General features: G+C 37.7%; 1 protein-coding gene across 5 annotated transcripts in view; it reads left to right on the top strand.

Annotated features, from left to right (window-relative positions):
- Nucleotides 1-15812, top strand: part of ANKRD44 (ankyrin repeat domain 44) — a 213811-nt gene extending 197999 nt beyond the window's left edge. For 3 of the 5 annotated variants that reach the window (XM_045032492.1, XM_045032496.1, XM_045032491.1), the window contains 5 exons: nucleotides 1370-1515; nucleotides 2540-2622; nucleotides 4074-4156; nucleotides 9555-9646; nucleotides 13329-15812. In XM_045032492.1, the coding sequence (XP_044888427.1) occupies nucleotides 1370-1515; nucleotides 2540-2622; nucleotides 4074-4156; nucleotides 9555-9646; nucleotides 13329-13594 (670 nt within the window). In that variant the 3' untranslated portion in view covers nucleotides 13595-15812. The remainder of the gene's footprint in view (nucleotides 1-1369; nucleotides 1516-2539; nucleotides 2623-4073; nucleotides 4157-9554; nucleotides 9647-13328) is intronic. The other 2 variants (XM_045032495.1, XM_045032494.1) reach the window with 1 other exon arrangement.
- Nucleotides 15813-18124: the final 2312 nt, after the last annotated feature.

The raw sequence follows: 18124 nt of genomic DNA, 5'->3' as shown, positions 1-18124 counted from the left end.
GGTTGGGACGCAGGACAAACAAGCAAATATCGGGACAGTCCCGATAAAATCGTCTGGTCACCCTATGTACACAGGAAGGCTTGCAGGTGAATAAACCCATTCACAACCAATTGTCCTAATCAATGGGAGCCATCAAGATCTAGGTTGACCAGACAGCAAGTGTGAAACATCGGGACGGGGTTGGGGGGTAATAGGAACCTATATAAGAAATAGATCCAAAAATCGAGACTGTCCCTATAGAATCGGGACGTCTGGTCACCCTATCAAGATCCTAAGCCACCATTAATGGCCCACACTTTGCATAATTACAATAGGACCTCAGAGTAATACTTTATAATTCTAGCTTCAGATACAAGAATGATACATTCATACAAATAGGATGAACACACTCAGTAGATAAGCTTTGTAATGATACCTTACAAGAGATCTTTTGCATAAAGCATATTCCAATTACATTATATTCACACTCCTTAGCATATTTCCATATAACACATGGAGTGCAATGTCACACTGTGTATTTATTTAGTTTTTTTAAGGTTGTATAACAATTGAATTGCTGCCCATTGCACGCTCTGGGTACCCTTACAACAAATAAAATTGTGGTCATATAATTAAAATTAAATACCTCACCCTCAGAGTTTTCCAGATAACAATAAAGCTAAAAACCAAAACAAAACAAAAGCAGCCATAAAACAAAACAAGAACACCCAATCATGAGACACCACTGGAAACAACTCCTGTCTCCTCTCCCAATTTTCTTTTCCCCAAATGTCTCAGTCTTATCATGTGGAGACAGATAACCCATCCTCAGAGTTGTAGGTTCCTCTCAAAATTAAAATAAGCTACAAACCTTATAAAATCACCGCTACACTCTACAGTAATGTTGTCAAACATTATGGGTTACAGTACTGTCACTGCAGTGTTCAGGTCATTACTTTAAGTAGAATACTGTAGCATTTTTTTAATAATGGGAAGGCCAGATCCAAATTTTCCTTATATTTTATCTGTCACAAGCTTATTAAAAAAATCAGGAATAATAGGGAGGTCTAGTTTTTTGTATTGTGCAGTATGTTCTGTTAAGTTAAACATCCTGTTTTGATGAGCTTGTCCACAACTCCATCCACCTGATGCTTGCCAGTTTTAGACTTTTTGTTGTACAAACACTGAGGATGCAACTGTTACCATTATTGCTTATATGAGAGTAGCATCCCAACTTGCCTTGTTGAGTTTTAAGTTTCAAGTTTCATAGGAAAAAAGCTTCAAAACTTCTTGTACTGTTTTCCTTAAGGCTACAAGAAACAACAATATTGTAATTCTTTATAGATCATTTAATATCCTAAAGCTATAACCATGCTGTTTTTTCTCATAGAACTCCCCTTCATGCGGCAGCCTTTGCCGATCATGTGGAATGCTTGCAGCTTCTTTTAAATCACAATGCACTGGTAAATGCTGCAGATAATTCAGGGAAAACGCCACTTATGATGGCAGCTGAAAATGGACATACAGGTGCTGTAGGTAGGTACCTATTTGCTTCTGTAAATCTTGAAAGAAGAAGAAGGCTACTGTACTTACCCATCCAAGTGCTTTATCAGTTTTTTTTTTCCCCTTGGGGATTATAATTAAAATACTAAGAGATGCTAAGAGTACATACCTAAATGTGTGTCCATCTATTTTATATAATGGGTAAAAGGAAGTTAGCTTCATATTTTTAAAAAGTCTCATGTGTTTATTGCACCCAAAATTCTTGTCAGTTGTTTTCACTTCACTTTGCAAATAGTTTCAATAACAGATAAACCATGCCCATTTTTCTGCCAAAAGTCGTGTAGCATGTGATTAAAAAGTGCTCTTGGTATTAATTCCTGCATTTGTCTCATTTCCCTGAATATACAGGGCAACAGAATCTCCTTCTAGCAGGAAGATGAAGAGTAATCTTTTGTAGTTAAATTATTAAAAGATGTTTATTTTGAAGTGCAAAATATTGTTTTGAATGGGCAACTGTAAGTTGAGTCTGGACTTACTATTTTTTTTAAAAACCCTATAACAAATATTAACTCATACTTTCTCTCCAGACTTGACTGCGTAGCCCACATCCTGGATTGCTACACCCATTATCTCCCCCAAAGATATAATGAGTCAGCAGAACTCACTTACTCCTCTCAAAGCAGGATCCACAGTTGTTGACTGGGTGGACTGTTTCAGGCCAAAACTGCCATTCTGATGCTGCAGATTTCATCAGTCAAATTAAAATGAATACATTTGAACTGACAATTTTGAGTAAAATGAATATTTAATTAACAGTTTTCCATTTTCAACCAGCTGTTAGCTTTGGTTTGATTGCTGATTAACTGCACAAATTACAGTTTGTTCATTGATAATTTTTCCTCCACATTTGTATAGTTTATATAGAATAAGGATCTATTTGCCCATCTACAGTACTGTGTGCACATATTCTGGAGACTGGAGTTAATTTTCTCCTTTGCAGTTTGCATGTGCATCAGTCTGGAGGATTTATCCGATGGTTTTTGTTTCTGTATTTCAGATTTTTTGGTGAACAGTGCCAAGGCTGATCTGACTGTAAAGGATAAGGACTTGAATACGCCCTTGCACTTGGCTAGCAGTAAAGTATGTTAAGGAACTTTGTAGACTACATGCACGCGCACACACACACACACAGACTTGCATTATATATACTATATATGTGTGCATTGAAGAGATATTTAAAACAAGGCCTTGGCAGAGTACTGAAGACATTGATTTCTCAGGCCAATTAAATCCTGAGTGCAATGAAGCTGTGATGTACACAAACTTGGCGGGGAGGGAGGAAATGTACTAGAGTTAGCTTGCTCTTCGGCCTATCCAGCAAGGTTACAGTAATTTGAGAGGCAAGACAAATATACTTTTGAGATACTGGTAACAGTGCTAAGGAAATATTGCTAATGTGAAGAAGCTATGAGACCATTGTGAATTTACAGAATAGTCTCACTGTAGTGTGTATAAATACAGCTTTACATCATCTCTTGGATTTCTGTGGAAAGGGACAGAAATTTCCTGTTCGAGCTGATGCCAAGATCTTGTAAAAGTTGAGGCAGAAATCAGGTTTGGTCATGGTTTTCTTTTCCAGGCTCTGTGTCCACATATTTAGTAACCTCAGTAGGTTTCACCTCCTCTCTCCTCCTACTCTTCTGCTGCCACTACCTGGCTTAGCCAGAAAGAAATGCCCTCATTCCCTTAACAGGTTTTTCTTTTTCAATTGCACCTTTTAATAGGTGGGAGTTTAGTAGCGATCAAGTTTGTTCAAGGCCTCTTTGCCATAACCCACTGTACACCCCTTCCCCAATTTATAAAGCTGCATCAGCTATTTTATTTGTTAGCATCTCATATCATAATATGGTACATTTGGCACTGGACCACCTTCAAGGAATGAACACCTGTGCTAAACACCTATACTCCAAAGCCCCAACCCTGCAATTTGTTCTGCCCAGGCTGACCCTTGCACTTACACAGAAGAAGTTGCAGAATTGTGGCCCAATTCTGCATTATCTAATAAACTTTCCAAAGATTTTAATTGTCAATAGTGCCCTTATCATACAGGGGGAAAATACCTCTTCAACTATTTAATTGAAAAAAAAAAAGTTTCTTTGCCTAATTAAAATGCATAAGCAATCAGGCATTTAAAGGTCAAGGAAGTACTATTACTCGTGCTAAATATTGATTATTTATTTAAAAAAAATATACCATCAGTTCTTTCAAAAGATCACTACTGTTTCATGAAGACATGGATTCAAATATAGCTTAAAGTAGGGTCTATATGTATAAGGCATGCAGTGTTTTAAAGGAAAAAAAGCCACAATTGGCACATTTGGATTACTTAAAATTCACCCAGTAATAATGGTAGGGATTGCAATCTGTGTCTTCTGGCCTTTGAAATTCATCAAGTATGCACCCTTTTATAAACTCAGAAGCATGTTTGTAATTCTAAATGCATTTTTTAATTTGGATTTGTATTTTTAATTTATGTTGCCTCAATTTTAAAACCCTCTGCAAATTAACATTTATTTTATTTTTAATATTAGGGTCATGAAAAATGTGCCTTGTTAATACTTGACAAGATCCAAGAACAGAGCCTTATTAATGCAAAAAATAATGCGTTGCAGACGTAAGTAAATGCTGAAACAATTTTACTATTTATTCACTTGTGCTCTTATGTATTGTTTTTACCAGAAAATTCAGATTTGGAATTTCAAATTAACGTTACTTAGATTTTTCATAAGTGTGTAATTTAAAAAAAAATTAATCTTAAAATGTTTCAATGTGGTAGAATATCTGAAAATTATTGAATTTTGGAATATCTTGAGCTATATTTAGTCCTATGGAGCATGTAGTATAAGGTGTTTCTGTGAAGATCAGCTGCTTTATTCTTTTAAAAACAAACATAGGTTTTCCAGTCAATAAAGCAGAAATCGTAGCGTGTTGTGTTGAATGTGACTCCTAATGTCTTCTCAAAAAAAAAAAAAAAAAAAAAAGGATTATCCCTTGCAGCTTAAACAAAGTAAGTTAAAGAAGAGCAACACTTTTTTTCTCCCTGCTATGGTGTTTAGGAAAATACTAGTATCTGATCCACACATTGTTCGGCCACACCAAAAGAAAGATATGAGGCAGTGGATGTGGCTTAATTAGGCCACAACTTTGTTCACTTAAAATATCTGGAAGTACCCGGCCATAAATTGTACTGTGCAGGTCATCATCAGTTTCTTAATCACTTCCACATAATCCCCAGCCTGGTTGGACCTCGCCTCCTTCCCTCATATGAGGGCTAAAGGGGGGTTTGAAAAGGAGGAGAGTTGGCTCCCCACTATATCAGATGTAGGAGCCCCGAACTCTCCTCCTTTAGCTCCCTTAAGGGATGCTTTCCTTCAGATCCTTTCCCAGTCCATTTTATCCAATAACTGTAACCCTTCCATTGCACTGGACATCTGTCATGCATTTTATATACTAAATTGTGACACTATATAACTTAATCCCCCAGCCTTGCCCCACCCCACTGGGTCCCAAAGCTACTGTGGGAAAGGCAAAAAAAAAATAAAAAATCTCACCCTGTCTTGACCAACCTGGTGGTAAGGGAGAAATTCCTTCCTAGCCCCCAAGGAAAGAAGGGCAACTAGTGGAATGCCCACAGTGGGTCCTGAAGAAATCTGGTCCTTTTTCAGATTTTATGGCTGAGAGGATGGGTTCTCCCGGCTCGATCTGATGAAGGAAGGCTAGTAATAACTACTTCTTCTTCTTCAAGTAGAGTCACATGCGAGGCTGTCTGGTAGCAGTGCCTGTTTGGCCTGTGCTGCATGCATCCCACACATTGAGGCTATATGGGGATGCACAAGCGAACTTCCCTCAGTTCCTTCTCAATCACCTCTGACCTAAGACAGGGTCTACTGCAGTGGTTCTCAATCTATTTACCATTGTGGGCCACATCCAACATTACCTGTATAGCCCTGAGGATGTCACATGGACCTCAGCTGTGTGCTGATTGGGACTCAAATTGAGAACCACTGGTCTACTGTGTATCTGTTCTCTTTAGTATTCAGCGGTTAGTTAGTTAGTTAGCTAGTTAGTATATAGTTAGTTATTTTATATGGTTTATAGTTGTTGGAACAGTTGTCCCCCCCCCCCCTTTTTCCCCCTCAGGAAAAAATTTCATTCATAGATATAGTTAGAGATTTCAAATCCTTCCCCATTTAGGAAATCATTTTTTGTTATTTTGTTTGGGGATGCTGGAGTTCCAGGGATTTAAAAGGTGCTTCTCCTGCAGTGAGGTTGTCCTGATCAGTGACAGGCATTCTCAGTGCCTTTGCTGTTTGGGAGATGCTCATATACCCAGTAAGTGCAAGATCTACACTTCCTTCAAGGGTAGATTCTGAAACAATAGGACGATGAAGTTTAAACTCTTAGTGATGCAACAATCCTTAAAACCGGCTTCAGATCCAGGGGCAGAGGACCTCCCTGTGCATAGGCCTCCCACTATGACTACATCAACATCTAGAACACCAGAGGCTGCTAGAGACATAGGCAGTATCATGGCACCGATTGCATCCACAGCACCAAAGACTTCACCAAAGGTAGCCTCAACATCTGTCTCTACACAGAAAGATGTAAAGAATAAATCTCCGAGAAAGTCTTAGTCACCAACACGTGCTTTAGAGAGTAGCAGAAAAGCTCCAGATCCCCTCAGAGGAGGTCCAGGACACAAGCTCTTGGACATCCTACAGCCTAAGGAGTCTAGCTAAATAGCACTCCCAGTGAATGAGGCCATACTAGAACCAGCAAGAACTGAATGGCACATGCCAGTTATGTGTGCCTCTACACCTAAGAGGATGGAAAAGTGGTACTTTGCTCCAGCTAAGGAAGTGGAGTTTTTGTTCTCTGATTCTGCCCCATACTCCCTAGTCATCCAAACAGCCACAAAAAGGTCCAGCCAACAGCTCCCAAGGGCAACCTGTGTGGATAAGGAAGTCAGGTGTTGAGGAGAGAAAAGTGTTTAATTCCATCAGCCTCCAATTTAGAATTTCCAACTACCAGGACTCCCTGGCAAAATATTCTAAATTCCTGAGCTTTAAAGACAAGTTACCCCAGGAGGACAGGGCTCAATTTCAAGCCCTTATTGACGAGGAAAGATTAGTGGCAAGAACTTCATTAAAGGCTGAAGTCAATGCTGCCAATATTGCTTCAAGTGCTATAGTGATGTGCTGGGAAGTTGAGCTGCATTTTTGGGGTTCCAGGGAGGTACAGAACACTAGTCGTTTGATTAAGTCAGTGTTTTCAACCAGAAGATAGACAGGTCTTCGCACTCACTAAAAGACTCCAGGGCAACCCTCCATTCCCAGGGTGTATATAGACCAGCCCTGAAGATGAAATACCATAAGCAGTCTCACAAGCTGAGGTCTTTATCAGCGCTCTTACGAGCTACCTTGCAAACAGCAGAAGGTGCAAAAATATTGAGACACTGCCCCATCCACCTCTACTGCAGCTACCTGGCCTCCACGGCCTGTCTCTCCCCATCAGCCAAAAGATACTTTTGATGGGACACTTGGGAGCTACGAACTAATGTTTATGCCATCTCCACCCACTTACGAGATCTACTTTGGTGGACATCTAGCACAATTTTCCCCACAGCTGGGGGCAATAACAAAGGACAAGTGGGTGCTAGATATCATCCATTCTGGTTATACCATTGGCTCCCAACCCTGCCAAAATTTCTTTCTCTCTCTTCAGAGACCATTCTCATGAGGAGATCCTACATTAGGAGTAGAATTTCTCCTCCAGTGGGAGCAAGTAAAAGCAAATCAAGGAAAAGAGTTTTATTCTGAATATGAGGAGGGTGGAGACCCATTCTCAACGTGCAGCCAACTCAATGTATTTATTTGCAAGCTAAAATTCTGCATGATTAGATTGGCAACAATAATACCATCTGTGGATAAAGACACATGATTCACAGCTCTCAATATGAAAGATTTGTACTTTCACACTGATATTCACCCTTTCCACAGAAAATTCCTGATTTCTGGTGTGTCCCGACCACTGTCAATACAGGCTACTTTGGTTTGGTCTAGCAACTGCATCCAGGGTCTTCACAAAAGTGTTTTCCATAACAGCAGCGCAACTCAGATAGGGTGATTCCACCATCTTCCTGTATCTAGACTACTGGCTTCTTAAAGGCAGGACATGCCCAAAAGTCATAGCATTGACCTCATTGCTACTTTGTCTCCTAGCATCTCTGGGAACCTTTGTGAACGTGGAAAAGTCTACTGTGACTTTGATACAGACTATAGATTTCATAGGAGTGACCTTAGACTCAGTCAGAGCAAGAGCTTACCTTTCCTATGGACAGATTCTAAGCCATGGGTAGCCTGAGAGATCAAGTTATGCACAACCCTTGGACATCAGTCTGGATTTGTTAAACTATCCTGGGTCGTTTGGAGTCATGTACTTAAGTAACTCTATTTGCCAGACCCCAACTCCATTGTCTGTAGGCTTGGCTTCGAACTGTATATATACTGAGCAAACACAGCATAAACATAGTAACAATTTGCACCACAATAAGGGCATCTCTGACTTGCTGAAAGATCTTGCACAAGTGTGCATGAGCGTTCCTTTACTATCCCCCACACCCAACAGGATAATAATCACAGATACCCTTTTGTTAGTTTGGAGGCTCACATAGACGGTCACACTTGGATGCCCTCGGAAACCAGGATACACATACATCAGAGCAGTCCAAGAAGCATGCAAGGCATTCTTACTATTAATCCAGTCTCACCACATTCTCATGTCAGACAACAGGACAACCGTATTCTATGTAAACAAACAGGGAGATGCGAGATCCATTCCCCTGTGTATAAAATCTGTCAAGCTTATGGAACTGGTGTATCAATAACCACATTACCCTATCAGCAATGTACTCCTAGGAACCAAGAATGGGCTTGCAAATAGCCTCAGCAGGCACTTTGCCACTGACCATGAGTGGGAGTTTGACAGCTCAGTGGGGAATTCCCTACCCAGATCTGTTCACCTCCCAGACTAAAAGGAAGTGCAGCAAATACTGTTCCAGGGGAGCTCAGAGCCAGTTCTCCAGAGGTGACTATACAGCAAATTGTATAGGCCCAGACCAGTCAGGGGTCCTGTTACTACCCATACTGTAATCTGTGACTCATGGTTTTTGAATGTTTGGGATCGGCAGTGCTGCAGATAATGATGCACCCATATATCTAAGGATAGGATCAAGACCTATCTTGTAGACTGAGGGGTTGATTTGCTCCCACTGACAAGGAGGCAGGTGTGGAAGGCTGATGGAGGTTTCACCCCTGTATAAGAGGTGAAAACACCCCAGTCCATCTCCAGGGGGAGAGAAGAGATGCTTTGATGACCAATTGGGATGTATTGCAACAGTGCTGAGTAGATTCTCTTCACCCCCTTCTACTTCAACAATGAAAGAGCCTAGCAACAAAATGTACAATGATTCTGGCATCCTGCCAGAATTTTCCTGCAGAACCCAAAGGAAAGTGAAATAGTGAATTTTTCATCTTAGCCAAACTGATATCTTAGCCAAACTAAGATATTCTATCTTAGCCAAAGTGAAGATGGAACAAAGGAAAGACATTTAGCTAGACTGAGGTCAATTCCCCTGCCAAATGTCAAAGGCCTGCTGCAAACAAGGGAGGTGTGAGAGCCTTTCAACTAAATATTTTATAATGAAAAGTGTTATGCATGCACTATATACAGTGTCACTATCAGTTCCCCCTCTATCTATCTATACACATATACATGCATGCACATACAGAAAGAGCTTGTGTGTGCATTCTTGTGTGTATGTAAAAACAAGATGTTTTATAGATGTGGAATTAAAATTTTATGTTTAAAAGAGGTGATGCTATTTACAATCTATCTAGAATACAATTCTAAGGATCCAGAAAAGCAACTGAACATGCTCTTAAGTGTTACTTAACCCGACGTTTCAAATATATTGCAAATCATACTTGAATCTAGAGTGTTATGTTTTGTAGACCTCTCCATATTGCTGCACGAAATGGCCTAAAAATGGTGGTTGAACAGTTGCTGGCCAAGGGGGCGTGCGTACTAGCGGTAGATGAAAATGGTAAGTGAAACAATGTAATTTGACAGTCTTCAGAAGAGCACCTAAGGTGATTTTTACAAGTAACAAAAGAAATAGACCTGCAAACTGGTTAATTAGACAACACTGGTGCCTATACTCCTTTGTGAATAAGATGTTCAATTGTATAAGTACCCAAACAAGGATACTACTTCTGTATATTTTATATCAAACACACCGCAGACATCACACCAGTCCCCTTAATGTTAATTTTGCATGTGCTGTCAACAGCTAGCCTTTCTTTAACCCCTGGATGCAATGGTGGTTTGAATTTTCTAAACATGCAAAAGGCAACAGAAAATTCTGACTCCTTGCTCTAGAGTTAAGGATTATACATCTCATCAGAGCATGCTTAATGGTTAGGAGAAAAAACATCAGCAACTGTTTGTTTGTACCCCAATTCATTCTGAGATCAAAGTTAGTAATCAAATTTTCTGACCAAATCTGATATGCTAACAAATTATTACCAGCCTGTAGTAAGTGTGAATACAGTGTGAAACATATTTTCAAGTTTAGTCACCAATTAAACACTTTGTCTCAGACCTCTATGAAATCCTTTTTCTAAACACAAAATATCTGTAAGGGAAAGTCAAAACTCTGTTTTTATGGTATTCTGAAATTAACCTTTAAAATTCTTCTTTCTTGAAATAAGCTGGTTTCTCTTACAACACTGACTCAATGGCATTTAAGTATTTGATGTAACATTTCTGTGCCTCATTTTCCCTACCTGTAAAGTGGGAATAATATTTTTTACCCATCACTGTAAGACACTTTGAGATCTATGGATGAAAAACACTATAAAAGCGATTAATCTTATTTGCCATATTATACTAGTCAGACGGCATGAACTAATTCTATTGAAGTCATCTGGATCTAAGTTGTGGACAGGATTTGGTCCCAAGTAAATGCATTTGTAAGAAGAATGTCTATTACATCAAGACTAAAATATCATGTTTTATTACAAAGAAAACCTGTGGAGCACTGTTGAATGAATTTTGCCTGACCCAAAATGTAGCACTAATTATAATAAAATGTATTAACTAAATGTAATTACCTGCGTATTGCAGGTATTGTAATTAACAGCTCCTGCATATTTCACAGAATTAAACAATTGTACCAATATCATTAGGTAGCTCTAAAGATTTTTTGTTTGGCACAGTCCCATTTATCATAGCATGCAATCTTCTACATCTCCTCCAAGTGATCTGGGAGGAGCAGAAGGTTTCTAAACTATTTAATCTTACTGCTTAATTGTTTCCTTTTATTCACCTCACCCTTATGCTTTTAGTGAGTGGCTACTGTTGTGGCACCTGACTGTAGCTGAATGCAAAGAGATATTGCTTTTCTCAATGCCACTGATTTGCCACTCCATCAGTTTGCTGTTAGAACATTCTGAGGATCAGTGCTGACAGGATACTATTCCCAGGATCCAACCATTTCCGTGGCTTGCAAAACTTCCACCAAACTGATGAGTCAGAACCTCAAGGTCATTGCTGAATCTGAGTCTCTTAAAGAGCACTGTTGCTACAATTTCAGGCTGGCCCTGTTTTTCTCTTTTTAATGAAGCAATCTACAAAGATTGTTTTTGTCAGCGACCTAAACATTCTTTATGTTAAAAAACAAACAAACAAAAAACAATTAATTGAATGGAATTATGCCCAAGCTTTCATTGTTTGCCTGGCTCCCATCTTCCTGAAAAAGTGTACTTGAAGTATCTATTATATGACTACAAACAAGAACCCAATTAATAAATAGCATTTGGCAGCTGATTAAAAATAAATAACTGGAGTCTCACTTACAGTATCAAAAGTTGTACCTAGAGTGATGAATACTGCAAAGTGTTTTCTTCAAATATTCTCTCAAATATAAAAATGAATTTGCCCAAGCCACTTTCTACAAATGTATGAGTTATCAAGTTTTATCAGTTTTAACTTTCCAGGCTCTAGTGTTTGTATTAAAAGTGGTATGTTTTGTATAAGATATTACATCTCTTGAAGTGGCCAACGGATGGGGCTCTGAAAATCTTTTGCCAGAGCTCAGGATAGAAAGAAGTAAATGAACCAGATTTGGCTCTAAATCCCACACACTTTACAACTAATACAAAACCAATTAGTTTTGTGCGACTATAAAGAGTGAAGATTAAATTTAAACTCTTCACGCAGGCAGTATGTCTGAAAGCACTGTAATGATGAATGATGCCTTGGATAAGGCTTTGCTGCCCTGAAAGGAAAAGGTTCAGATTTTCCTAATCCTCATCATCTACCTCTCACTGAGGGATTTCAAGCCAACCTCCAAATTATAAAAATGTCACACTTATCCAATCTAGAACAAAACTAATATCATGTGATCATAACTAATCACCACAGTTCAAATTTTAGGAAGTCATGATCTGCTCATGGACATAGTACCCAAAGAAAGGTTAAATTAATCAATTATTATTACTACTAATCTTTATTAGCTGCAAATTATTTGCTCGGCTGTAGTTGTATATGAAACCCACAGAGGGTTCGGCTTCACTGCAGAATTAACTTGGATGATTGGCACTCAAGTGTAAGAACCATGGTTGGCCAAACTCAGGTGTGAGTGGCCACACTACAAAGCCGTACCTGAGGATGTCCGCTTGGCTGCATCCACAGTGGTGCTGTACTTAACTTGTGTGAGCTGCTAGAAGTATCCCATGGTTCCTAGTGGTGCAGTAAGCTTAGTTACTCTGATTCCCAGTGAATTGTAGAACTTGTTTGTCCTTCTGGGCATACAGAGGGAATTGTGGGAAGGCACTGGACTTGAGTGATTTAGCCAGTGTCCTCACTGCAAAGATTAGCAACCCACTTGTAAGCAAAACCCAGTCTTTTAAAGCTTTTTGTGTGTAGATGGGAGCTGGGGTACAAACATCCCAATAGGAGCCCAAGTTAACTCTGCGGTTAAAATTGGGTGATTGGCTGCCATTAGTAGTTTCCCAGTTCTTCATTTCACCAAGCCCTTATTACATTTACTTAATTTTAAAAAATATATTTCATGCTTCCTGAATAAAACTATTCTTCTCTTAACAGGAAGGCAAATTTTGGATAATAATCTATACAGTCATACTGACTGTAAATATCGTGTGTTGGGGGGAGGGGTGTGTGTCTTGTCCCTTTCTCTGGTAACTTAATTCCTAGATAAATTACTCTAAAATAATCAATTAATCAATATTATAAAATCTTTTAAAAATTCATAAATGCAGAACTTAATATTTTTATCTAATGCACATTTATCTTCAACTGAAAGTCATTGTTCTCAGAATGTGATTTGTTCATATGAACTGAAGTGGAAATCAATTTCAGTTCATAGTGCCATATGCTTATTTATGTTGTCGTTTTGCAATCATATTGTCTGTGTTGTGGAACTGTGTTTACCAAATATTTTTATTCATTTTGTGAAGGCTGTATGCTGCCTGACTTTTAAAATAGTGCTTTTTGTGGTCACATTAGCTTAAACACTCCATACATTGTGTATTTTCCCAGCATGCCTAATTTAAAATAAGTAACACTCTCTCTTGCCTGGCATGATTGTAACTAAACATACATCTCCTTATTATGAAGTCATCTAGAGATGTATTTGAGGAATGCTCATTTCCCTTCTCAGTACCCCCAGTACTAACCATTGCCTTGTCTGCATTTGTGCCCAGGTCATACGCCAGCCCTGGCTTGCGCTCCTAACAAAGACGTGGCTGACTGCCTGGCACTCATTTTGGCTACCATGATGCCTTTTTCTCCTTCCAGTTCAATGATGCCTTTCAACTTCGTTTGTTTAAAAAAAGACAATTTAAGCAGGACACATCTCTGCGATGGCTCCAATATGGGCAGCATTAACTCTTACAGTAAACCCTTGAGTAACAATATAGGAACAGAGGATGGGTACAATGAAAATGATTCCGATTCTGAAACGTTTTGACTTTGGTATTCAAAGCTTTTTCTTAATTGCATTTGGGTTGTTTTTTTTTGGTTGTTTTTTAAAAAAAGCTTGAATCCCACATTATATTTTTAAAGTATTATTATTGATTGAAACTTCCGGAATTAGGCATTGAAAGGATTAGTAACATTAAAAATAATCTAGCCTTTAATATAGAAGTTAGGGATTTTCGTTTGAATGAATTCACATGTATGTTCTGTAGCTTCAAGTTTCACCATGTTTTCTTTAGGCCCCAAGTGCTCCTGTGAACGTTTCTACCTCTTTTTTTTTTAAGTAGAAAAAGAGAAAATGCCTTTTTCTTTTTGACAGCACAAATGAACAGAGAACTGTTGTATAAAATATTCATATGTCCTAGCTGTATAGTTGGTACACAGACGTCTTTCCAATGTGGCTTTCTTAGATTCCAAGAAAGAACCCCAACCCTCTCCTCATTGTTGTCTATTTCCTAGTTAACACAGGTTCTGTTGAGTAGATAATAGTTTGTTACACAAACCAAAGGTAAAGTTGTGCATCTTTTTAAAGTACTGCCTGTATTACCTTCTCTAAGGGAAATAAGACATTTTACACTCTGCATGTATTAAGCACTTAAATATACAGAAGGCACTTTTAAAAGATCTTAGGTACAGCACACAATTAGAAGAATACTGATATAAAAATTTAAGGCCAAATCCTGCTTGTCTCTCTCATACCAATATTTCCCCACTGACATCAGTGGAATTACTTGTGTGAAGTCAGCATGATTCAGCCCTTGATTTGTTTTTTTTCAATTCAGCACAAACATATATGGTTTATTTGCACTACAGAATTAGGGTCATTAGGAGCTTCTGTTACCTGAGCAATTAACCACCAATCTGAGATCAGAAAAAAAAAAAGCTGTTGATTTATGATGCATCTATATTTTGTTGCCAATTTAAATTGGTATTTTTCATTTTCTTTTCTAAACTTATATAGCTTATTTTTACCAGGAACATTATCAGGTTTTAAAATACTTTTGCCAATATTTGGGTTAAAATGAATAAAGCAAAGGTAAATACAGAGCAAGTGAAAGCATTACATCAAAAGTGGACATACCAAACAAACGCTAGTAAATTTGAAAGCATATTATGGAAAGGGAATCATGATGTACTAGAACAGCCGATTGACACCAGCTTGCTTAAGCAACATCAACATTGTGAATATATCTACTCCTTCTGCCAAAGCTTCTAGGTCAAATGGACCCCGTTCCTCGTCTGGAACAGATGTACAAAAGGAAGACTGAGACTTTAAAAAAAATAAGCAAATAAATTACCATGAACTAACCAGCTCTATACCACGAGGACCAAAATGCTTCAGTATTTAAATGGAAGATTTTAATTTTTTTCTGAATGCAAGTGACAGAATGAAGTAATTTTTCTAAACAATAAAAATGTAAACTTTTTGAGTAATGAATAGTCTGGGGTGTATTTTACATTTTATGACACAAATTTCTAGCTGACAGCTTGACGTTTTTAACTGATGATGTGTTGACCACAGTTTATTTTTTTCCAGACTAGAGAGAATGTTCATATACTTTTAATGTAAATGTGTTTATATTTATTTGAAATGAAACCAATGCCCAGGAAAAATAACTATGACTTGTTCTCCTTTTTTGTGAATCTTATTTGGCATAACACAAAATGAAATGTGAATATAAGCCAAGCCTGTTGGCTTGAGTGGGGAGGAGGGAGGGCGTGTGTAGCGTGGCCACATGGGCTCAAAACTAACCTCAGGTTCTTACTCATATGGCTGGATGTAATGTGAAGATGAAACAACCAGCCTGTTGGTAAAGGGTGGAGAGTGAATTTGTGCATTGCACCACTTGAGCACCCTTTATCAGACAGATTAGAGCATAGGAAAAACTCACAACTTCCTAGCAGGGAAGGGGGGGCATCATAACGCAGCTAAGGTATGTGGCACAGGGAGGATAGAGGAGATGTAATGTGGCTTGGAGTAAAGAAATTTGTTGAAACTACCTATGATTCCCACTCTGGCTGTTTGCAGGCTTAAGTCTATGCTAGAAGGATGGGAGGTGTCTCCTCAATAAACACTTTAGGCAGGGCAAAGGAAAAAATAGTTGTTTTTTTTTTGGTTTTTTTTTAATTGCCAATTCTGATAGTGTTCTATATAATCAATGTCAACATTTTCTAAAATTTGTTGACAGGTTCCCATTCTTCATGAAGGGGGAAAAAAACATTTTAAGTATGTAATTCTTAGTGAGAATTTTAATGCATATATGGGTATCTAGTAGTATACATAATACATTACCTGTAATTTGCCCTGCTAAAATTAAATGATTTTAATGTCTCTATGAATATTATGGAATAGAACATTTTAAATCTTAAAGTTAAAAAAAAAATCTCAAGGGGTGTTCCCTTTAAGGATTCACATTTCTCTTTTTCTATGTTTTCCTGCAGTGGAAACCCCAAGCTCCTGAACCATGGGCTTTCCCCTCCTACATTAGTACTGTATGACTATTTTGATTTTTTTTAAATTGCTAAAGAGCAATAACTACTTTACTTAAAGCACTGAAAATAAGGGGAGAGACCAACATGGAAAGAGTGGTGGGTTCTGTGGTGTCTGTTTAGAAGTGAATGGAAATCCCACATTTTGCTTTTTGTTGTTTCTAAATGGAATGAACACTTTAAACTTCATTTCCCATGTTGTTTTTTTTCATTAGAAGGAGAAAAGGGTCACAATTACCCTAGAAATGCAGAGGTAAAAATCACAGTGGTCATTTAAAAAAGTTCAGCATTTCCTATTGGCTACCACACAGTGATAGCGAAGATACCATCATTACTTCCTACTCAAATATTGGTATCTGTGTGGTATTTGTCAATAAGTGCTGACTTTATGATGACCCATTATATCTAACATTATAGAACTGTAGATGATTATTGAATTTCTTTGATCATTCTGTGGTCCCAATTCAAAATCCACTGAAGTCAGTAGAATAAGATTCCTATTGAAGTCAATGGATTTTGGAATGAGTACAATCTACAAATAGCTCAAGTGTATATCTGGTATTGTCTACTTTAAAACAAAGAAGAGGAACTAAATCTAAATTTTCTCATTGACTACAAACTGGCCATCCAGTTTTAGCGGTGATTTCAAGCATGCTATATTACAGGAATCGTAGAAAAGATATCACATATGCTTTGTTGGTTACCCTCTTAAGGGCACTGGGAAAGTCATGTTTTGAGCATGGTACTCTTAGGAGAAAAAAAGTACAATATGGGTGAGATTTTCAAAAGTGCTCAGCTTTGGTTTAATTTTGCTCTTATTGAAGTCAATAGGAACAGAGTTAGGTAAAATGTTGAACACTTTTGAAAATCCCACCCTCGTTTTTATTAGTACAATAATTTGTACAAACTTATAGAAATAAATTTGTGATTTAGGACTTGATCTTGCAAACATTTAAACATGGGAATAATTTTACTCTTGTAATAGTCAGTCCCACTGAGTTAATGGAACTATTCAAGGGAGTAAAGTTACTTATATGCATAAATGTTACAGGATGAGGCACTTCAGCCCTGATTCTGCGAGTTATATGGGCTACCTCTGCGCCTGTACACAACATGGGGCTCTATGTGAATGCACTGGTCCGTCCCCATGGTTCTACGTGAAGGATCAGGGTTTTAGTTTATATTTTAACCACAGTTATAGGTGGACTTCATTGCAGGAATGGTTCTCAAGTCTCTATCATAAATACCAAAAGTTCCAGTCTTCAAATTGCCTAAAATCTGCCGCTATTCTACACTGAAATAGCTATGGGAATTTCAGTTTATCATTACTAAAAGGGCACCATAGTGTGTTTGGTACTTTTTTATGCAGTAAACAGCTGCCAGATTTATTATTAAATCAGAACAAATACATAAAATGGATTATTATCCTTTGTAATGTTGAGAAATTTGGTTATGTATCAGTTGGGATGAATTAACGACTTTGTGATTTTGTTGTCATGTAAGAAACTTTAGAGTGCCTTTTTATATTTGTGTATTCTGGAAGTATTTTGTGAAACTTGTTATCTTCTGTTTTTCATTTGAGTGTTATCAAAGCAATATAATACCAGTAAATTTTCAATTCAAGCCTTTTTGGAAAGTATAAAGTAGTTTTTTTCTTTTTGTATGTTCTACCTGCATTGAAATGAAAATTAATTTGCTAAATTTCTATAGGAAATTATGTATAATTTTTGCAGTGCTGAAAAGGCTTTCTTATTACACAAAAAGTAAACTTTAGGTCAGTGTTTATAGGGCAGGACGTTTTAAAATAGTGACAATCTGAGAGTGTGCATAAAATGTAATTCTATGCGTTTCTTATGCAGTGATCTACATATTAAAAGCCAATAACCTTATGTTTTGTAGTTTTGTCTTATTTTATGCTTTAGCATGTGCAATATATCTTTACAAACCATGGTGATACAAATCTGGTGCCAGTGTTATATTTTGCATAACATATTTGTAAGAAACAATCTAAAATACTGTTTTATGGTTTTGG

This window comes from Mauremys mutica, chromosome 10 (genome assembly GCF_020497125.1).
Source record: "Mauremys mutica isolate MM-2020 ecotype Southern chromosome 10, ASM2049712v1, whole genome shotgun sequence".
In the NCBI taxonomy this organism is placed as follows: domain Eukaryota; kingdom Metazoa; phylum Chordata; order Testudines; family Geoemydidae; genus Mauremys; species Mauremys mutica.
The sequence above is the reverse complement of the archived record's forward strand: the minus strand, read 5'-3'. Positions and strand labels throughout refer to the sequence as shown.